Raw genomic sequence first — 24,056 nt, forward strand, 5'->3', positions numbered from 1 at the left:
AATCCTGCAGCATGAAAACTGCCTGTGGCGCCGGGGCAAATCGCAATTCTGGGTCAAGTCCTTCATGTTGCCATCTACAGATCACTCTGTTTTCTAGCCAGTTCAGTCCACCAGAGCCACACGCAGGTGTCACTGCACCAGACAAGGCCCTTCCCTCCAGGAGAGTAAAGCCTAGCAGAACCGGCAAGAAGGAGGTGTTCAATACTGAATAGGTGAGCAAGCCAGGGGAGATTTTTATTTTGGAAAAAGAGACATATATGTGTATAATCTGTGCCTGGAAGACTCTGCAGGGAATGCCTAATCCCTTATTTGAGCATTTTCCTAAAGTGCTGAGGGCCACTGAGTAATGCAATGTCTGTTGACCGACTGACCAAATGAATGAATGAATAAATGACCTAAATTAAATATTTCCATTTCTCCAGCATAAGTGAAGTCCTTACTATCCAATCATTTCACCATAGGTCCATTCACAGGAAGAATTTACAAGAAGAACAAGGACTTCTCCCCCTCAAAATTCTCTCCTTTGCACCTGAGGAAACTGTTCAGAAATTCTGCTTCTGTTGCTACACAGCTAAGGAAACTGAGGCATAGAAATGCACTATCTGCCTGCAGTCACTGATGACCACAGAAAACTGCACTCTCCAGGGTATTTATCTTCTAGAAATCCTATATTCTTGGGCCCCTAAAATGTAAGTTAGCATCCAGAAGTAGAAGCAGCAAGAAATTATTGTTCACTCAATAAATGCTATGCAAATAGTTCTCCTCACAATAAAGTCACTTGGTTAAAAGACAAACTGCCCATAAATCACAGGAACAAAACTGCATCTCACAAAGGGAAGCATGGCCTGTGGGTAGGGATTCCAGGGAGCCCCAGTCCTTGAAGTGGGGTTGGCCCAGACCGATCTGTGGTCCCTCCTGCTGGTCGGCTTTATCTCAGCACCTCATCTCAAGGATCCTGAGCCCACCGTATCTTGTTACTCCACCCCTTTTACTCATTGGTCTAGGAATATTAGTAAGTACCTACTGTGTGCCAAGCACTTGGTAAATAATGGTGAACATGAGAGGTGAGACCTGACCCCATGAGGTTTGCAGTCCAATAGGTGAGAGAGACACTAAAAAGATAAACACATGTAAGATGAGAAATTGGGTTTACCGATTACCATTTCTGAAACATAAGTCTATCATTCTCCTGATAGAAAAGTCTTTCTAGGTTCTTCACTCTATGTGTGACTAAAAATAAGCAAACAGAAACAAAACAAAAACTGCTGCCTTTACTGGGTACTGACTATATGCCAGGAGCTTTCCAATGATTAACTCAGAACATCCCCAACGACCCACTGTGGGAGATACTATTATTATCCCCACTGACTAACGTAGATTCATGGATTTCCACTTAACCACTGCTCATATGTATGCAACTACCTCTCCCCCACAGATGCCAGACTCTGAATTCACTAAGAATTCATATCTTACCCATTTTTTTTTGTCACTGGTACATACAATAGTATTCAATCAATGCCCACCAAATGAACAATCAATTAATCGTTCAATGGGCTAGTTTTCTGCAAGATATACCCACTAATCAGCTGTAGTTTTGGAAGAAGAGAGGATCAGTCTCCTAATAATTGCACAAGAGGTAGCTGTGATGTTGTGGAAAGAGCCAGAGCCAGACCCTGGGAGCATGATCTTGGCAATCATTTCATCACTCAAGGTCTGTCTGCTTAAAACTGTAATGCAGAGTTAAACACAATGAATCTAGGATTTCTTCCAGCTCTAAATTTTTATGTCTCTTAAATATATAATAAGAGGTTGGGGGCTGAGAAAGGCATTTGAAATTGCACTCTGTCTGCAATTTCTTGATCTTAGAATAAGACCTAAAGTTAAACATTTTAGGGTAGGTTGACTGATTAGGTCTAGGGAGGGCAAGTGAAGTACTTCCTCTCCCTGCACAGCTCAGTTTATGTACTCCCCATAAGCTATATGTACTCCCCATGACAAATATGCTCAACCTGTGAAACCCCTTTGCAGAGAAACATTTCGGATGGGCATGGGTGAGGCTGCCATCCCTAACTGTACCCAAGAACAGCGGTACTGGTGATATGCAGGAGCCCCTGTTCATATGCTGGACAGGGACAAAGCCATCACTTTCAACTCTGCTCTCCCCTGGAAATACCACAGATTCTGAATCACAACGGAGTGTGGTCAAAGCAACTGCAAATATGGGTGTGATGGCTCCAAAGCCATGCTCATTAAACAGAACTCAACAACTGTGGGTCTGCTTGATACTCCAAGTGAGAGCACTGGGTAGAAACCAGGGCTCCATGGTGAGAAAAGTTTTGCTGGTTTCCTTTTACTATTTGGGTTGGTTTTGAATATGTTTCTGTCTGTTACCTAATGGCCACAAAATGGGGAGAAACAACACAACTCCCTACTCTAGAGGACCACTGTGAGAATTAAAGGAGATAAACAGGCCAAGTGATCCACGCAGAGGCTAACATAGTAAACACTCAAACTGTTGCCAATGCTGATGGCATCAGTGATGGTAGTGGTGGATATAAAAGTAGGGAAATCCAGTTGAGGGCTCTTTGAAGCCCCTTAGGTTTAGAAGGAGAAGCAGACGATCCTGGGCTGGACTCTCCCGGGGGAGTGTAAGTGTACTCCTTGGATGCTTCTCAGAAGAGAATGCAGCAACCACTCCTGGGAAGGGCCAGGCTCCCCAGATGCCCTGGGACTCTGGATAGGTGGATGGGTCCCTATGGGGACAGAGGCTTATGGCACCCTCAAGAGATGAAGCTAGGCAACAGAGTCCTGAGAACATGAACATCCTCAGAGTTCAGAGGAGGCGGAGGAAACTACAGCCACAGAAAGACACCATCATTCACCCAAAAAAATAGCAAAATTAAAAAGCCAAAGATCTGAGGCATGGCAGGACAGTGGGCAAATGGGAGATCTGGTGCCCAGGTGACAAGCAGTGCCCTTTGGAGAAGGAACTGGTGATGTTTCAGACCTTACAGGTATACACAGGATGGCCCAGCAACTCTAATCCCTGGCAACCTCCCTAGAAGACTCTTGCCCATGTGCTCAGGAGAAACGTACCAGAAAGCACATCATAGCACAACCATAAGGGCAACAAACAGAACCAAGCTAACCACTATCGTCGGGGAACTAGCCCAATAAACAGTTGGATCCTCGTACTATGGATATACTATTCACTTGGCTGCATTAAAAAAAAAAAAGGTACATTCACATATGTCTTGAAAACATTTTAGGACATATTATTGAATTTATAAAAGGGCTACAAAATACGCCAACAAGTACAGTATGACAGTACATATTTAAAAACAGAAAGGAAAAAAAGGAAGAAAGGAAAGAGGGACTTTTGTTCTATGTATCGAGATAACTAACAAAGTTATGGAAGAAAACGTACAAGGTAGATCCCAGTGGTTAGTTCTGGGAAGGGCAGGGATGAGGTAGGAGCTGGGAATGAAAATGGGGGTCAATGGGGATTTCATTTGTATTTTTAGCAAGGAAAATGTATTTATTTATTTCTAAATAAAATTAATTTTAGGCTGGGCATGGTGGCTCATGCCTGCAATCCCAGCACTTTGGGAGGCTGAGGTAGGTAGATCACCTGAGGTCAAGAGTTCGAAACCAGCCTGGCCAACATAGTGAAACCTCATCTCTACTAAAAATACAAAAATTAGCCATGCATGGTGGCAGATGCCTGTAATCCCAGCTACTCGGGAGGCTGAGGCAGGAGAATCGTTTGAACCCAGGAGGTGGAGGTTGCAGTGAGCTAAGATTGTACCCATTGCACTCTAGCCTGGGCAACAGAGCAAAAACTCTGTCTCAAAGAAAAGTAAATAAATAAATTTAATTTGATTAATTATTGACATTACATTAAAAGTTTTTAATTATTTATATGTAATTATTTATTTTAGAGATGGAGTCTTGCTGTGTTGTCCAGGCTGGAATGCAGTGGTTACTCAGCCTCCTAAGTACCTGGGACTACAGGCACACACTACCACAACTGGCTTAAAAAAAAAAAAAAAAAAAAAAGGCAGAAGAAAGAGAAAGAAATGGTGAGTTGAAGAGAAGACAGAGCTGCCAAGAGCTCAGGGTCTGCCTTTGCCTCCTCTTGGGGGACTGGCCACTCACAAATGTGAGCACGACACATCCGAGCATGGGGCACAGTGTTTTGGAATGAACGTCCGTAGTTTGGAATAAAGTATTTAATTCTATATCACATTGGTTCTAATTATACCAACTCTTCCTTCTAAGTCTTCGAAAAATCCCTTCATACTGAATGGCATTCCTCCTCTGGCGGAGACGTGAAAGAAACATCTTTAGTAAGAAATTAGAGATGTGGAAGAACATATGTGAAATTTTGCTATCTCCAAATTCTTTTTCTGTTTTTGTGTTTTTGTTTTTGTTTTTGTTTTTGTTTTGGACAGGGTCTCACTCTGTCACCCAGGCTTGAGTATAATGGTATGATCATGGCTCACTGCAACCTCAACCTACTGGACTGAAACAATCCTCCCACCTCAGCCTCCCAAGTAGCTGGGATCACAGGCGCACATTACCATGCCTGGCTAATTTTTTTTTATTTTTAGTAGAGATGAGGTCTCACTCTATCACCCAGGCTGGTCTCGAACTCCTGGGCTCAAGTGATCCTCTCTCACCTCAGCCTCCCAAAGTGCTAGTATTACAGGCATGAGAAACTGTGCCTAGCACAATCTCCAAATTCTTGATAGCCTCTACTGACTTATGCAGGCTTAAAGGAAGCCCTCCGTGGCATTTAATTGTCACATGCAGGAATTTTAAAATTTTTAATTATTTAGGTTATTTAATTATTTTTACCTTTCCTTGTTTTCTTCCATTCCTCTACAGACGCATTGATTCATTGCTGTGGAACTGTCCATAGACTCAGTATGGCAGGTTCAGGTCTCCTTTTTTAAAAAGCAAAACAACCAACATTTATCATCTGGGTACATTTATAATATAAACACACAAAGAGCTGCATTAGATACAAGAGGAATATATCAATGGTTACCCAGTGTCCACCAAACTGCAGTCTTTCCTTGTTCCATAATTATTCAAGTTTTATCAGGTACAACATTTTCTTTTCTTTTCGTTCTTTGAGATAGAGTCTCGCTCTGTCACCCATGCTGGAGTGCAGTGGCACGATCTCAGCTCACTGCAACTTCTACCTCCCAAGGTCACACGATTCCTTTGCTTCAGCCTCCCAAGTAGCTGAGATTACAGGCGCACGCCACCACACCTGGCTAAATTTTGTATGTTTAGTAGAGACAGGGTTAGACCATGTTGGCTAGGCTGGTCTTGAACTCCTGACCTCAGGTGAGCTACCCGCCTTGGCCTCCCAAAGTGCTGGGATTACAGGCATGAGCCACCGTGCCCAGCTAGGTACCACATTTTCCAAGCATCCTTGCAGGCAGATACAGCCAGATGTCTGGGTTCCCAATGGAACGTGAGAAGAAGTGATGTGTGCCACTTCTCGGTCTAGGTGTTAGATATGAGCACCCTTCCCACGGGCTGGATGGAACCCAGCTCTGCCCATGCAGATGATGACAATGCACTTGGAATGACAAAGCAACAAGGTAGAAACCACCTGGGCCTGTGACTGCGTCTAGCACAGCCACTGCTGTCACCTTAGAACTACTACCTTACAGAGAAATTTCTTTGTTCTTTAAGTCATTGTTTTATGGGCCTGGTTTTATGGGTTGTGAACTGTCATCCCAGCTGGGAATATGATTAAATATCCTCACTGGGGCCCTTCTGCAGGTGGGTTTGGTTATTTGGAGCTTCGCACATGCTATGTATGTAGAGACAGGTGAGGCCAAACTCTTTTTGGCCACAATTTCAGTGAAACCACATGCAACTTCATGAGGGCCTGGTGCATAGTAAGTACTTAATCAGCACTTAATGAATGAGGGATGTTAATAAGCAGGTAATATCTTCCAGGGTGAAGACTCTCAAGAGCAGAGCACTGCGCACAGAATGAAGAACAGAGGGCATTTCCAAGTATGAGCTGTGAGTTTCATGTCACAAAGTGACCACCTGGACTGGTAAAATACCTTTCAGTTGCATGACACCCAAGTTTAGGTAAGGACTCCAGGAGGTGTGCTTAGGAGCAACAGAGGCAAAGAGAGAGACAAGGGAGAGAGACAGAGACAGTGTGCACAGGAGAATATTCCAGTGACGTGGAGTATTCCTCCCACCATTCCGCTTCCTGAACATTTGCCCCAGGATGAGTCTGAGCCATAACTCTGGGATCTTTCTTCAGTCTCAGGCACTGCATTCCTCACCACTCTGGGTGTGGTTTGAGCATCAAAAGATAGATTTTCTTTGTACCACATGGCCCCAAACACAAACTTGCTACTTCATTTAGTGTCAACCAAAGAAACAGCCACCAGTTTCAACTATAGAACTGGCTGTGCAGATCATACTGACGGAGAGTGTGTTGGTCTCCAGCCTGTCATCTTCCAGGCATGGGGGTCAGGGTAATTTGGACCACCCATGTTCTAAGCTGGTGCTGGCTGAATGGTCCAACACCACTGCATCTACTACTTTGATTGCTGAGAATCACAGGCCTGCTTGGCCACATCTCCAGCACAGCCTCCTTCATCTGCCCTACCACAGACCTGGCCAGATTAAAGCACCATTGAGATAAATTCTCCAATCTAGGTGAGTAGGACCTACAGGATACCTGGGACCCTTGTACCCTAAGGCGTTAGACAGTCGGTGTGGGGGAGAGTTCCCAGCCACTGCCTCCAATGCTGGCCTTTAACTTGCAAAGAACACACCATGACATATTTTTAGCATCTGGATCCCTGTCAGGAGCCACTGCTCTGGCTTCCATCAGAGCTAACTTCATCAGCTGAGACATGTGCATTATGGAGGGGCCCAGGCTAGGGCAAGAGTGAAAATGTGGATCCCGGAAGAAGGAAAGATGGAAGGGTAGTGAGACTTGAGTTCAGAATCCCAGAGTTGCCACTGCATCCACAAAGGGTATGAAGAGAAATTGAGCAGCCCATACCTGGGTCACTTCTGCAGCTGTGAACACCTCAACCTACCTCATTTAGGCCTGGAAACCACATTTGTTCAGTGTCCCAAGCTCCTCTGCAGCATATAACTGCTGCAGGGGACTTTACACCCACATTCCAAAATGATGCCAACTGCAGGACTCTCCTCAAAGTCACATTTCCCAAGGAGCCATGAGGGATCACAGCCTGCCTTTGAGGGGCCACTGGCTAGTTCTAGGTCAGAGCTTTAGGTTTTTCCTTTCCCATATTGGCAAAAATATTCTGTAGACAGGCACCAATAAGCCATCACCCTTCAGCCTGTGGCTAGGGGCAAGGACTGGAGGCATTGATCTCTGTGCCCCGGCACTGAGGGATGCCCGAGGGCCTGACCCTGACACTGACATGGATTGTTGCATTACATTCTCACGCCAGCCCTAGGAGGCAGGGACTGTTACCACCTCACTTGAAGAATCAGAAAACTGGGCACAAAGAAGTTAAGACTTGGCAAAGGCCACACAGGTAGCAAATAATAAAGCTGAGACTGGAACCCCAGGCATTTGGCCTGGGAGTTCCTCCTGACTGTGGCATGACATGCACAGGAAAGCTCGGTGGTAGCTGAATGAATGAACAAATGAATGAATCAACAAAAAATTTCAAAAGCAGTGTCAGGAATGGGGTAGGGAAGAGTGTCTCAATGAGGCCCTGGGGGTTGCGGGGTTGATCATGAGCCTAACCTTACCTGCCCTGAATGTCAACCAAAAGGTGATACTCTCAGACCCCTCTCAAGGTTGAGTGTTCAGCCCCAGAACACTCTAAACCCAGGGGTTTCATACCATTGTTTTGTTTGTTTCTAAGGCAGAGTCTTGCTGTTGCCCAGACTGGAGTGCAGTGATGTACTTATGGTTCACTACAGCCTCAAACTCCTGGGCTCAAGTGATCCTCCTGCCTTAGCCTCCCATGTTAGCTGGAACTACAGGTGCACATTACCACACATGGCTCAATTTTTTATTTTTTGTAGAGACGGGGTCTCCCTATGTTGCCCAGGCTGGTCTCCAACTCCTGGCCTCAAGCAATTCTTGCACCTCGGCCTACCAATGTGGTGGGATTATAGGCGTCAGCCACCGCCTCAGACCTATACCATTGTTGGTAACGACCACAGCCACTGCTGACTCAGTGCCTCCTATTTATACATGGTAAGTTCAGGGTTCTCACACAGAGGCTCCTCTCATCTGCCAAGGCCCTGCAGAAAAGCCAGGATCATACCCATTTTACGGATGGCAAAACCAGAGATCTGAGAGGGTGTGACTTGCTTATAGTCGCAGCACTTAAATGAGGGCTGATGAACAGCATGGGCTTTTTCCTTACCACACAATACCCACCATATTCCTTGGTTAGTCACAAAGTTCCACAGATGAGATAAGCACTATTCTAACTCTTTAGGTGGAAAGTTTCATGTTAATCTAAAGTTCATCAGTATTTCCCATCCCAGTCACCTGCATGGAAGAGGAATTCCAGTTCTCCCCAGCTAAAAACTGTCACCACCACTCCCTGATTCCTCTCCTCAGCTGGCTGGATCAGCACCCATTGGTATTTGCTGATACCGCCTGCATCAACCTTCTGCAAAGCACAACTGCATCCACTGGACAGCAGGTCCTGTTAATTCTTCATTTAAAAATACCTCTTCCCAGGAAGCACCAAGTGTCGGTGAGAATGTGAAGCAACCAGAACTCTCATATACTGCTGCTGCTGGGAACATAAATTGGTCCCACCATCTTGGAAGACCGTGACAATGTCAAATCAACCTGCATTTGCTCCTAGGTGCACACGTGCACCAAGAGACATATTCTAGAATGTCCTCAGTAGCCCCATGCACAATTCCCCTACATTTGTCTTTTATTGCTGCTGTAACCAATTACCACATGCTTAGTGACTTAAAACAGCACAAATGTATCTCCTCTCATAGCAATGTAGGTCAGAAATGGGTCAACACGGCCTTGCAGGGCAGCATTCCTCCTGGAGGCTCTAGAGGAGACTCTGTTCTCTTGCCTTTTCCAGCTTCTAGAGGCCACTTTGCATTCCTCGGCTTGTGGCTCCTCCTCTTGTTTTCAGAGCCAGCAATGGTATCTTCAAATCTCTGTCTTCTCTTTCCTCTGCCTTAATCACCACATCTCAATCTCTGAACCAGACCCTCCTGCCTCCCTCCTATAAGACTCCTTGTGACTACATTGGTCCTTCCAGGATAATCTCCCCATGTCAAGATCCTTAAAGTCATCACATCTGCACAGTCCCTTTTGCCATCTAAGGTAACACAGTCCCAGGTATTACTGGTGAGCGGTGCCTGTGACCAGGGATTAGGTCAGAAACATCTTTTGGGAGGGCCATTATGTGACCTAGCACAAACCCCAAACTGGAAGCTACCCAAATGCTCATCAACATAGAATGAATGAAGTCAATGGTGGTGATACCCAGTGATGAGAATGGATGACCGACAACTACATGCAGCAACAAGAAAGACACTCAGAAAACAACGCTGAGCTAAAGACGCCAAACACAAGAGTGTGTGGTCCAAGTCTGTCTACAGAAAGTACCAAAACAGGGCCGGGCGCGGTGGCCCGCGCCTGTAATCCCAGCACTTTGGGAGGCCGAGGACAGCGGATCACGAGGTCAGGAGATCAAGACCATCCTGGCTAACACGGTGAAACCCCAACTCTACTAAAAATACAAACAATTAGCCGGGCGTGATGGTGGGCACCCGTAGTCCCAGCTACTCGGGAGGCTGAGGCAGGAGAATCACTTGAACCTGGGAGGCGGAGCTTAAAGTCAGCCAAGATCACGCCACTGCACTCCAGCCTAGGCAACAGAGCGAGACTCTATCTCAAAAAACACAAAAAACAAACAAACAAAAGGACCAAAACAGGTAAAACTATCCCAGGCTGTTAGGAACTAGGATAGCGGTTCTAGTAGGGGAATGGTGGCTGGAAGAGGGATGATGGGGCTTCTGGGGTGCTGGCAAAGTTCTGTTTCTTAATCCAGGTATGATCCATTTGTGAAAATCCATCAAGCAATACGGTATGACCTGTGCCCTTCTCTGTGGATATGCTGTGCTTCAATAAGACGCTTTAATAAATGGCTCTGCCTGCTTCATTTCATTTCCACTCCACAGGCCTGTGTCCTTTCACCTCTGAATGGAGCAGACCCCAGGTGACCTCCTCAACACCCACCACCCTGCCAACTGCTGCCCACCAGACTGACCCGGAACTGATCATCAACTGACAGCTGCTGCACAGTGCCCTCCTCTGTCTCTCCTTCACTCCTTTACCTGCCTCTCACATACAGTGACCCCATCTATGAGCCCCATCTCCACCAAGGTGCTCCCCACTCCCCACCAACTTCTACAGAACTTGAAATAAAAACCACATCATTTGGACTTCATTATGACTGTCACATACTGATTGCTAATAGGACCAAGCACCTACTCTTGTCTCCCCAGACAAATGCAAATGTCTCAAGAGCAGAATGTCTCAAGGTCTTGCACATTCCATTCTGTTCCTAGTTCTGATTGCATGTGAACTTCTAGTGCTAATTAATAATAACTCCTACTAATAACAACAGCCTTTACTGAGCACCTCATATGCACCAGACTCAGCGCTCCTCATGCATTATCTCACTTCCTCTTCTCCTACCCTATGAAGCAGGCGCTATCACAATCCCACTATTGAATAGTAGGAAACTGAGGCACAGAATGGTGAATTAACTTGTTCAAGATTCCAACGTGTATCATGGTAGGGGAGGGACTTGAACCCACACCATCTGATTTCAGAGCCCATGCTCTTAAGCCAGACCCCATTCTGCTTCCATAACAACCCCAACCTAATGGGGTGTTAGGCATACAGTTGGTGCTTAACAAACACTTTCACATACTTAATTACCAAAAAATATATACACTAAGAAAAAAAGTCTTCATAAGTACACAAACAACAAAATCAAGACTCCACCAAATGAGATCTTTTCATTTTCAGATCTCAAAAGAGGACATGCCCTCCAGGGAAATTTACAAAACTCCGCGTACTCCTTGCTATGCTTCATGCTTGGCACTCACAGCTTTATAAACTTTTATCAGCAAACAACAGTCAGAGTTGTCCTCCAGGCCTTTATCTGAATAGGGAGAGAGCTGGATACATTTTTTCTTGCTGTCTGCCAATCTCAGGGCCAGAGCCAACATCAGAACTAAAGTATGGTTGGATGGCTTAGGCTGGGACTACAAGGTCCCAAGCCACCCGCCCCAGATGACCTCACCTCCCCAGTGGCCAAGAAACATGGCCCAGAGCCCTTGGCTAAAAACAAGGCCACCACCCCCGAGGGCTGATGTGGCCACTAAACTGAACCAGAGATAACGGCACGAGTAGCCGAGACATTAGGTCAGTTACCAAACAGTGCTCTGGTCAGTGTGGACACAGCAGCGCATCTGGGCCAGCTTGGCATTGTTTCCAAGCATCCACTATCACCTTGAGTCCTCCTGCGCATGGTCTTGAAGCATCTACATGGATACAAATGAAAAGTTCCTATGCCCCAGGAGGACGGGGACTACTATGAGGAGACATACCCTGTGAAAAACAACCAAACTGCCCATCAATAAGGCCCTGGGGAAATAATGACTCTTTGGTGTAGAATATGCAACAGCTAAAACAACAAAGCAGATCTAGATGCACTAGCATGGGAAACACAGCTCAACTCAACATTAGAGGGGAAGAAAAGCAAGAACAGAACCCAAAGTATAATGATGTTTCTAGCAAAAGAAAAACCCCACATACTTCAAGACTCGAGCTATATGAAGCAGTGGTGGATGAGAGCCGGCACATACCAGCTTGAGAAAGCCAATGGTGCACATCTCTTTCCAACTCTATTCAGTCATGTTGGGGTTTGTTGGCCATGGTGGGAGTTTTATCCCATGGAAATCAGAAAATGCTGTAAATCATGCCTCCCCACTCTCCAAACCATCCCCAAGAGCTGACTGTTAAACATGTCCCAGCATAACACTGTATGTACAGACATATATATAGTTTTGTTTTGTTTTTTGAGATGGAGTCTCGCTCTGTCGCCCAGGCTGGAGTGCAGTGGCATGATCTCAGATCACTGCAAGCTCTGCCTCCCGGGTTCACGCCATTCTCCTGCCTCAGCCTCCCGAGTAGCTGGGACTACAGGCGCCCGCCACCACGCCCAGCTAGTTTTTTTGTATTTTTAGTAGAGACGGGGTTTCACCGTGTTAGGCAGGATGGTTTCGATCTCCTGGCCTCGTGATCCGCCCACCTCGGCCTCCCAAAGTGCTGGGATTACAGGCATAAGCCACCACGCCTGGCCCATAAATATATTTTTTAAAGTTTAGAAAACACAACCTCAAAGTTATTTTTAAGTGGCTGTCTCTGAAGTGGGATATGGGACTGGCTGGAGGTTAAGACAGGCTTCAGTTATATCTGTACCACTAGCACTTTTTTTTTTTTTTTTTTTTTTTGGAGACCATGTCTCACTCTGTCACCCAGGCTGGAGTGCAGTGGCACAATCTCGGCTCACTACAACCTCCACCTCCTGGGTTCAAGCGATTCTCCTGCCTCAGCCTTCTGAGTAGCTGGGATTACAGGCATGTGCCACCACGCCCGGCTAATTTTTGTATTTTAAGTAGAGATGGGATTTCACCACAATGATCAGGCTGGTCTTGAACTCCTGACCTCGTGATCCTCCCACCTTGGCCTCCCAAAATGCTGGGATTACAGGCATGAGCCACAGTCCCTGGCCACCATTAGCATTTTACAACACCAACGCCAACAAAAATGTTTATATTGTTAGGATTACTAAAATTGTTTCAAAGTTTAAAAAAAAAAACAAAAACTCTCAACATTATGGTACAATGTAATAAAGCTGTAATGATGGGATATACAGTTGTAACAGGAAGAGCACCAAGTCAGCCTGAGCATATCATGGAAGGCTTCTCAGAGGAGATGATGACTGGGCTGAGTTTTGAAGGGTGAATAAGAGACTACCAGGTCAACAAGCCAGGGCTGCTCTGGATGAAGAACACAGTGTAAGTAATTAACAACGAGGGAAAAGATATTACAAGAGTGAGGAGGAGGGTGACAGAAAGTATAAGGAGGGCTAGGGTAGTGCAGTGTGTCATCACAGCAGGTTGTGCACCCTTGCATGAAATGAGATCATCCATGTCCAGTGTTTAGCCTAGAAGATGTCTCAATGGTTAGTGTTACCTATTTCTATTTGCATGTCTACTCTACCATCCCTGGACGCCAAACACTGTGGAGGTTATGGGAGATTGTTGGGGCAAGAATTTGGAAGTGAAGTCCCATGACCATCCTCTGAGAGACATTTTGCCAGCTCCACCACTCACATCACCCCCTTGGATTTTCCCAGAGTGCTCTGAAGATGCGCTCTCGTGCCTCCTTAGTGCTCCTGCCACACTCCTCCTTCACCCAATCCCACCAATGTGTGCACACGTGTCTCCCCAACTGCACCAGGCTGTGTGACACCCTGAGCACACAGACAAATGTATACTTGTTGAACGAATGAACACATTCAGTGAACTGTGTACTCTTCCACTCTAATGAAAGATGATACAAACCTGCTGTGGAATCAGGACACCCACACCATGGAGGCATCACCACCAGCTGAAGCAATAAAGTGGTCTACATGGGGGTGTTGGCCATTCGAGAATCATAGAAAAAGAAGGCATCAAGAGGCAAAGCTGCACAGTACCCAACCAAGTCCGTAAGTCACTATCCCTCAAAGGAAGATGCATGCTGGGGACACAAGGACTTGTATTTCTAAACACAGTGTCAAGATACCCCAATGATGAAATAGATGCAACAGGCTAATGATGGTATCGTACTTGCTCCAACAAGTATTTTGAACTCCACTCCCACCAGGCAACCTACAGGTTTGGTGCTTGGCTGCCCCTGTAGCTTAATTACATGGATAGATGGAGTACCAGTTCCAATTTTCACTGCTTATGTTCAGGCTGGTACTCCATCACATGTTCATCTGGGGAGGTTTGGGGAGAAGGTTAGTCAGTCCTCAAGGTCATATCACAAGTCCCCAGTCTTCCCAGTGGAAAATCAGATCCCAGATCCCAGGATAGGAGGCTTGGTGGAGATACCACGAGCAGTCAACCCCTGCCTGGTTCCAGGATGCCTGTCCTTAGGCCAAAAGGTGTTCCAATTTCAACCAGGGCATCTCATCTTTTATATGATTTACATGCTACGGTTCTTGGAGGAGTTCTCATACGGTCAAATGGTTCCAACAGAACAAAAAACTTTTAAAACCTTGCTTTATATAAAACTATTGGACGGGTGTGGTGGTTCACACCTGTAATCCCAGCACTTTGGGAAGCTGAGGCAGGTGGATCACCTGAAGTCCGGAGTTCGAGACCAGCCTGGCCAACATGGTGAAACCTCATTTCTACTAAAAATACAAAAATGAGCTGGGTGTGGTGGCAGGCGCCTATAATCCCAGCTACTTGGGAGGCTGAGGCAGGAGAATCGCTTGAACCTAGGAGGCGGAGGTTGCGGTGAGCCGAGATCGCGCCATTGCACTCCAGCCTGGGCGATAAGAACAAAACTCTGGCTCAGAAAAAAAAAAAAAAAAAAAAAAAAAAAACCACTACTACCGTCAGCCTGTGTCTCTCTGGGTCCCTTCAGGAATGCCTTTCATGGACACTCAGTATGTTTTTGTTGATGGACAGACAGCATGCTTACGGATTCACGGAGGACCCAAAGGTAGAAGGGAAAAAGACACAGTGGTCAGAGCAGGACTGGGGTCCCCCATTCTGTGCTGCCTGCTGTATGACAGACATGGACCTAGCAACGGGTCATCTATGTCACCCTGTCATCATTGTCCTCCTCCTCCTCACCACAAGCAACGGCAATGGAGGCCTTTTCATATGCCAGACACCCTGCTGAGGGCTTCAAATGCTCAACCCACTCAGCAGTGTTGTCAGGAACTCTTATCTCCTCACAGCAGAGGAAACCTAGGCACAGAGAGCACAGATTTGCCCACAGAGCTAGTGACTGGAAGAACCAGGGCAGAAGCACAAAAACCAAGAACATTCTCCCCCAAACAGAGGTCCCAAAGGGAAGTGGCAGACACGCAAAATGGCCCTAGAAATGGTCTTGTGCCAGTTTTTCTAGTTGAGGTTAAAACTGGATCTTTTGGGCAGGGAAAGATTTTCTGATCTGATCCTTCACCAACCAGCATTTGTTTAAATGAGCTTCATAGAATCAACACACATCACACTCACTAACTCAGCTCAAAGTCTGGTTTGTCTCGTTATCATTCATTACTTGCAAGGACAAATGCTTAAGTACAGCATACCTCATGCCCAGAGTGCTTCAAAGTGCAGAAAAAATAAGGTGAGCTCTCTTAGAAGCCCAATTCTAAATAATGCTTTATGAAATTATACCTGGCTAGCCACTTAGAGACAATTTACAATTCACTGAAATCTATGGGGCTGTAGTTAAGGGGCACAGATGACCAAGATATATCAAGGACCTGTTCTCTAACTGCAAATTCACACAAGATCCCTGAGATGTGCACATTGTTATCCACATTTTCGAGAACGAAATAAACTACAGCTTTAGGCAACCTGGCCAAGGTCCGGCAGCTGGAACTGGACAATAGGGGTTGAACAGCTGGGTCTGTCTGATTGACTCCCAGGTCCAGACCTCCCAAACTGCCAATATCTCATAGGTTCTGGCACCTGAGTAAATATGCAGCCCAACTCCCCTACAAAACAAAACTCTCTGGCTCAATCTTAGCTCCATCTCTGTGCTCTGACCCAAATGTCAGCTGAGAAAGACCCTGCAAAAGGGAGGACCAAACTCAGCCTTCTGACACTGGAGGGCAAATTCTAAATTCAGTAGGAAAATCCTGCAGAATTCAAAGTTCCCCTGGAAAACCCCTCAGGAAGATGCATCTTAGTGAGCTGCTCACCCTCTCTGGAGGAACCCAACTTGGTTCTCCCACAGTGCTAGAGCAGCTGACTGTGTGTTCAGCTGCACTACAGGTAAAGTCGGTGGTCAGAACCAAAGGAAAACACAGACCTCTAACCCCCAGACTCACACACAGAGCTGCCCTGGTTGAAGCGCTCAGACTGTGGGGCCTGTATAGGGAGACCAGCAGATTCACCACCCCTGATCTCCTGTATCCTTCAGAATGTACACTCATTAAGTGGAACAGTGAGATTAAACTGCTGTTTTTCTCTTTTTTTTTTCTAAGAAATTCTAGTTTTGTTTGCATAAACTAAATGCAAGAGAAATGTGATTCCATAATACCATAATTACACAATGACAAGATTTTACATAAGCTATTAAAACATCTATATTGCAAAAACATTTACAACAGAGAAAGCCAATGGAGGCCTGGGGTTCCAAAATTAGACGATTGGGGCCGGGCGTGGTGGCTCACGCCTGTTATCACAGCACTTTGGGAAGCCAAGGTGGGCAGATCACCTGAGGTCAGAAGTTCGACACCAGGCTGGCCAACATGGTGAAACCCCATCTCCACTAAAACTACAAAAATTAGCTGGGCATGGTGGCATGAGCCTGGAATCCCAGCTACTCAGGAGGCTGAGGCAGGGCAATCATTTGAACCGGGAGGTGAAGGTTGCAGTGAGCCGAGATTTTGCCACTGCACTTCAGCCTGGGTGACAGAGTAAGACTCCGTCTCAAAAAGAAAAAAAACAAAACTTCGTCTCAAAAACAACAACAACAGGCCGGGCGCGGTGGCTCAAGCCTCCCAGCACTCTGGGAGGCCGAGGCGGGCAGATCACGAGGTCAGGAGATCGAGACCATCCTGGCTAACACGGTGAAACCCCGTCTCTACTAAAAAAAATACAAAAAACTAGCCGGGCGAGGTGGCGGGCGCCTGTAGTCCCAGCTATTCGGGAGGCTGAGGCAGGAGAATGGGGTTTCACCATCTTGGCCAGGCTGGTCTTGAACTCCTGACCTCGTGGTCCACCCACTTTGGCCTCCCAAAGTGCTGGGATTACAGGCGTGAGCCTCCGCGCCCAGCCAAAAATTTTTTTTTGTAAATAAAATTGTGTTGTCTATTTCCTATTGGTTTGTAGAAGTTCTTTATATATTCTGGATATAAATCCTTTGTTGAACATAAGTATTTTAAACATCTTTTCCCAGACTGCAGCTTGCCTTTTCCCTCTCTTAATGGTGTCTTTTGATGAAGAGTTCTTAATTTTAATGAAATCTGATTTATAAGCTTTTCTCTTTATGCTTTTCTTTTCTTTTCTTTTTTTTTTTTTTTTTTTTTTTTTTGAGACGAAGTTTCACTCTGTTGCCCAGACTGCAGAGCAGTGGCGTGATCTCAGCTCACAGCAACCTCAGCCTCCCAGGTTCAAGCAATTCTCCTCTCTCAGCCTCCTGAGTAGCTGGGACTACAGGCACACGCCACCAAGCCTGGCTAATTTTTGTATTTTTAGAAGAGACAGGGTTTCACTATGTTGGCCAGACTGGTCTCAAACTCCTGACCTCAGGTGACCCACCCGCCTTGGCCTCCCAGAGTGCTAAGATTACAGGCCTGAGCCACCCCGCCTGGCCCCTTTATGATGCTTTTCGTGACTTATTTAAGAAACCTGTGCCTAGCCTCATCTCATGTAGATATTCTTCTTTATTATCTCCTGAAAACTCCATTGATTTTCCCTGCACATTTAGATTCTCAATCCATCTTGAATTATTTTTGTGTACGGTGTGAGGTAGGAGTGAGGTAGGATGTACTTTTAGGGTAAAGTCCTGTCAGCTGTGACCATAAACCAGGCACACAAAAATTACAATCTCTGTTACCTCTAGAGGAAGGTGCAGCTTCCCTGACACCCAATCCTTTATCTATATCCTCCAGAAGCCTCTGATTCCACCTCGCCCCTGAAGTCCAACAGAATTCCAAACCACACCCCTACTGTTTGAGAGAATTTTAGGACACAAACTCCCACCTTATATAAAGCTTCCACAACTTTCTATAGGTCCATTTTGACAACTGTACATGAGTCAAAATACTTCTAAAATGCAAAATGATTAAGTAGGAATGTGAATAGGGACAAGGTAAGACAGCATCTGGCTGTCAGATCTGCTGGGCACTGTGCGCCTCTATGGGCTGGGAATTAAGGAGGCCACAGAATATGAGCAGACATAGCCCCTACTGTCACCATGCTCACAGTCTGGAGAAGAGACCAATAAAAAATGGCAGCAGAGGCTGGGTGCAGTAGCTCACACCTGTAATCCCAGAACTTTGGGAGGCTAAGGTGGGCGGATCACAAGATCAGGAGATGGAGACCATCCTGGCTAACATGGTGAAAACCCACTCTATTAAAAATACAAAAAATTAGCCGGGCATGGTGGTGCGCACCTGTAATCCCAGCTACTTGGAAGGCTGAAGCAGGAGAATCTCTTGAACCTGGGAGGTGGAGGTTGCAGTGAGCCAAGATTGTGCCACCTCACTCTAGCCTGGGCAACAGAGTGAGACTCCATCTTTAAAAAAAAAAAAAAAAAGCAGAGAAAGTATGCAGGGAAAAGTGATTATGGGGAGCTTCCCTGCAATATTTGAGCCAAAACCTAGATATGAGAGGGAGCTGGCCCTAAGTGAAGGGGCAAAAGTGTTCTTGACAGGAGGACCAGCAGACTCAGAGGCTGAGCAAGCAAAGGGATTGGGACATAGCTGGAACATCCATGAGACCAGAAGGCATGACAAGGAGTGGAAAGGGCATGTTAGTTAAGGCAAAAAGAGATGTGGATTTTTTTCTAAGTAGAATCAGTTATCATTTCTTTTTCTTTTTTTTAAGTTTTTTGTAGCTATGTTGCCTCATGTTGGGCATGGTCTCAAACTCCCAGTCTCCATTATCTTGAACATATACCACAAGGTCCTATATGAGGTTGATGCACCACAAAAGACTATGGGATTGAAGGGCACTCAGTCAACTGGTCCACCTTGAAATCCTTCTATCCCACCATGGTTCAAGCAGGCAACAAAACACAAAGGCTCCTGTTGGCCTTGACCATGCAGGCCTATATACACACACACACACACACACCTCACACCCCTGCCCCCTTCCATCTTTTCCTTTAGGTCTCAACACAAGCAGGCTGTCACTCCACCTGCCCTCTTGGTAGTACCTCCAGCTGAGGACTCTTAGTCCCGTTATGATCCTGGGTAAAATGGGGTCTACACTGCAGGTTTCTGCATTTTTAAATTTTTATTATTATTATTTTTTGAGATGGAGTTTCACTCTGTCGCCCAGGCTGGAGTGCAGTGGCATGATATCAGCTCACTGCAACCTCTGCCTCCTGAGTTCAAGTGATTCTCTTGCCTCAGCCCCCCGAGTAGCTGGGATTACAGATGCGTGCCACCTCACTTGGCTAATTTTTATATTTTTAGTAGAGAGGGGTTTCACCATGTTAGCCAGGCTGGTCTTGAACTCCTGACCTCAAGTGATCCACCCACCTTGGCCTCCCAAAATGCTGGGATTATAGGTGTGGGCCACTGCACCCGTCCAGGTTTCTGCATTTCTGTTTATGATTTCTCAGCACTTATCCCAACTATAATTTTACTAGCATTCATGTGACTATTTGATTAGTATCTGTTTCCTGAATGTGTCTTGTCTGCTGACTCTGGTAGGGTAGAGTCTGAGCCAGTCTTAGCCACCAAGTCTTCCCCAGCACTGAGCACAGGGCCTGGCCCAGGGTAAGTCACACCCATACCCACACCCCCACACAAGCTATTTAAATGTAAAAGTTTAAATACATACAAACGTAGAAAGAATATAATGTACTCTCTGTGCCACACATCATACAATTTGAGTGGTCAACTCATTCCTAATATTATTTCTTCTACACTCAACCCAGTGAAGCAAACTCCAGCCATCGTATCACTTGATACATACTCGAGTGATACAGAGTAAGTGAATGAATGACTGCCTCCTACTATAACAGACAAACTAGGGGCTTAATTCTTGCTCTCACTGATTTTACTGTCCATACTACACAGACAGGGAGAGTTGAGGAAGGGCCACCTAAATGAGTCAGTCAGTTTTGCCACCAAGTTAGCAACTCCGATAAAATTTCAGATGAAACTAAAACTATTGTCTAAAGTGAATTTCCTTTTCCTCATATTGATTGGGCTTTAACCCTTCAGTCCTGTCCTTGCCATGGCCACATTCACCAAGAGCTGACTATAAAGGAAGGGAGGGTTACATATTTCCCACAATCTCTTTCAAATAAAAATCTTGAAAGAACAAGTTTCTTTCCATAAAATAAGACATGTGGCCTTTTACACAGAAAAATAAGGAATGCCTTGGAAATTAGTATTACCACGTGCTCCCTCAAGGGCCAATCTACATTACACCTATTTTCTCTATTTTCACATTTATGAGAACTTGTTCCAAATCAGTCTGGTCTTTTTGAAATGCCATTACAGTTGTACATACATTGGACAAAACTGTCATAGACTGTGATGCTCTTGGCGTCCAGCACAAGGAGTGATACTCGTACCCAATGGGTTTGTTTGATGTCACCTGCCTTCAAGGTCCCAAAAGTGTGCATAAAAATAACAATTTGAAATGCTGACATGCAATCATACTTAACTATGTCTTTTTTACTGTAAAATATATTCATTACTTACATTTTCTAAATTTTTTATAAGCACAAGGAAAAAGTTTTAAGCCTTGTCTTTAAGCCTAGTACAAGGGTGTCCAATTTTTTGGCTTCTCTGGGACGCATTGGAAGAATTGTCTTGGGCCACACATAAAATACACTAACACTAACGATAGCTGACCAACTAAAAACAAAATGCAAAAAAACTCATAATAATGTTTTTTAAAAGTTTATGAAGGCTAGGCGCGGTGGCTCACACCTGTAATCCCAGCACTTTGGGAGGCCGAGACGGGCAGATCACGAGGTCAGGAGATCGAGACTATCCTGGCTAACACGGTGAAACCCCATCTCTACCAACAATACAAAAAATTAGCCGGATGTGGTGGCGGATGCCTGTAGTCCCAGCTACACGGGAGGCTGAGGCAGGAGAATGGCATGAACCCAGGAGGTGGAGCTTGCAGTGAGCCGAGATTGCACCACTGTACTCCAGCCTGGACGAAAGAGCAAGACTATGTCTCAAGAAAAAAAAAAAGTTTATGAATTTGTGTTGGGCCACATGTTAGACAAGCTTGGCCTAAAGATAAGTCACATTTTGGAGTCTATTCTTCCCCATGTGTGTATGAGTTGGGGGTGGGGGGAGGGAGGGTGGTGAGCAGCATGATTACAAGTTCAGGCTCCTGAATCAGTGATAGATTCCAATCTGGCTCTGCTATCTGCCACCCACATAGCCTCAGGCAAGATGCTTCCCTCCATAAGCCCATTTCCTCTTCTGTAAAGCGGGACTGAAATGACTGCCTGATGGGGTGACAGCGAGGCTTTAAAAACATGAAGTGGGGCCGGGCACAGTGGCTCACGCCTGTAATCACAGCACTTTGGGAGGCCGAGGCGGGGAGATTACCTGAGGTCAGGAGTTTGAGACCAGTCTGACCAACATGGAGAAACCCCATCTCTACCAAAAATACAAAAGTAGCCATGCCCGTGGTGGCACATGCCTGTAATCCCAGCTACTTGGGAGGCTGAGGCAGGAGAATCGCTTGAACCTGGGAAGTAGAGGTTGCCATGAGCCAAGATCGTGCCATGGAACTCCAGTCTGGGCAACAACAGCAAAACTCTATTTCAAAAATAAAAATAAAAATAAAAAGATGAAGTGAGGGACCAGGCATGGTGGCTCATGCCTGTAATCCCAGCACTTCAGGAGGCTGAGGCAGGAGAATCAATTGAGCCTAGGAGTTCAAGACCTGACTGGGCAACAGAGCGAGACCCCATCTCTACAAAAAATTTAAAAATTAGCTGGGTGTGTGACATGCACCTACAGTCCCTGTGGGAGGATCTCTTGAGCCTGGGAGGTCAAGGCTGCAGTGAGCCGTGATTATGCCACAGCACTCCAGCCTGGGCAACAGAGCTGAGATTCTGTCTCAAAAAAAAAAAGAACTTAGCCCAGGGCCTGTATGCAGCAAGCACTTAAACGGTATAGCTGCTGCCACTCGGGTTTTCAAAAAAGAGCTGCAAAAAACTCTAGGTCCTGCAGAAAAGCCCTCTCAAGAACCTGCCCAGGAAGTGGGTACACCTGTCCCCACCCCCACAGTAGGAGTCAGAATCAGGGACTGGACAGGATGGGGTTCCTGGAGGAAGCTCACAGCACCAGCAGCCTCTGAGTCACAGCTCAGCCCCTCCCTGGCATATCCCTTTGTTTGCTGGGAGTTGAGCTATGACTCACATGAGCTCTGGTCCTGGGCTGGGCACATGTGACCCAGGGTCCTGACTCCCTGCCCACAGTCACTGAGAAAATTCTTTGTGCAGGCTCACCTTTCCCTCATCTCCCCTGCTCTTCCTGCTCCTGCAGCATCAGATCCCAGCCTGCAGTATCAGACCTCACAGGGAGCCTCTGGTGTCTTGTGGGTAGTTTACCAGCCCCCACCACACACACACACACACACACACACACACACACACACACACACGGACACACCACCACTTTTTTGGCCTGTGCCTGTTTTTTCACTATGCTACATTTTGACGTAACTTCAATCTATAAAGAAAAAGTCCAGAAGAGCCACTGTAGTACACTCCAACTCCTCTTACACTTTTTTCTTATTGTGGTAAAATATAATATCAAACATACCACTTTAACTATTTTTAAGTGTACAGTTCAGTGGCATCTAGCACATTCACCTTGTTGTACAACTCTCACCATTATCCATTTCCAGAACTTTGTTGTCATTCTAAACAGAAACTGTGTATCCATTCAGCGGTAACTCCTCCTGCACCTGCCCCTCTCCCAGCCCCTGCTGTATTAATACTTCTCTCTCTAAACTTGCTATTCCAGGTACCCCCTGTAAGTGTCCTTCTGTGACTGGCTTTTCTCAGGTAGCATAATACTTTCATGGTTCAGTCATGTTGTAGCATGTGTCAAAATTTTTTTTTTTTTTTTTGTAATGTGGTCTGGCTCTGTCATCCAGGCTGGAGTACAGTGGCACAACCATAACTCACTGCAGCCTCGAACTCCTGGGCTCAAGAGGTCCTCCCATCTTGGCCTCCCAAAGTGCCAGGATTACAGGTGTGAGCCACCTCACTCAACCAGAAATTCCTTCCTTTTTAAGACTAAATAATATTCCATTGTATGTACATACCACATTTTGTTTAGCCACTAATCTGTCAATAGACATTTGGGTTATTTCTACCTTTTGGCTATTGTGAATAACACCGCTGTGAACATGGGAATGCAAGTATCTGTTTGGGTCTCTGCTTTCATTTCTTTGGGTATATACCCGGATGTGGAATTGCTGGACTATATGGTACCTCTATGTTTAACCCCTGTTACACTTTTAGGATTCTGGCAGTCACCATAGCTAACTCAATGAGCACTCTCATCTTACGTTACTCACCACTCTAAGAATTTTTATTAACTCATTCAGTCCTGAAAACAACTCCCTGAGGTGTGGTATAATTATTTGCATCCCCATTTTACAGACAAAGAACCTGAGGTGAGAGAGGTCCTCCTTCTCAGATGGCAGCGTCAGCATCTGAGCCCTCACAGTTCAGATTTAAATTGTTTCTCTGGTTGTGACAAAAACAAGGTGCTGCTCTGCCTACCAGCATTTTCTGCCCTGAATAATGCCTTTGGGAGGGTTTCCACATCTTTCCTTGCTCTAGACTAAGGATCAACTAAAAAAAGAGAGTGAGGCAGGGATGCTCCACTGGATTGGATCTGTCCAGACTCACTGCTAGCAGTGAGAAATCCAACTCCATCTAGATGGGTGAGAAAGGGGATTGTAGGAAGGTCCCTGGAGCAGCTCGAACAGTCATGTGACTAGATCCAAAGACAATGTGCCCAACCCTCCCCACGCGCTGTCACCACTCC

The 24,056-nt window shown here is 45.9% G+C and overlaps 1 protein-coding gene across 5 annotated transcripts in view; it reads right to left on the reverse strand.

The window, feature by feature from the left end:
• The window catches only part of ARHGEF3 (Rho guanine nucleotide exchange factor 3), a 347,459-nt gene that overhangs the window by 297,808 nt on the left and 25,595 nt on the right, over positions 1–24,056 (reverse strand). For 3 of the 5 annotated variants that reach the window (XM_015130642.3, XM_028844283.2, XM_077993228.1), the window contains exon 2: positions 4,861–4,949. The exons of the other annotated variants lie outside the window; for them this stretch is intronic. In XM_015130642.3, the coding sequence (XP_014986128.1) occupies positions 4,861–4,922 (62 nt within the window). In that variant the 5' untranslated portion in view covers positions 4,923–4,949. The remainder of the gene's footprint in view (positions 1–4,860; positions 4,950–24,056) is intronic. 5 annotated transcript variants of the gene reach the window in all.

This window comes from Macaca mulatta, chromosome 2 (assembly GCF_049350105.2).
Source record: "Macaca mulatta isolate MMU2019108-1 chromosome 2, T2T-MMU8v2.0, whole genome shotgun sequence".
NCBI classification, from domain to species: Eukaryota; Metazoa; Chordata; class Mammalia; order Primates; family Cercopithecidae; genus Macaca; species Macaca mulatta.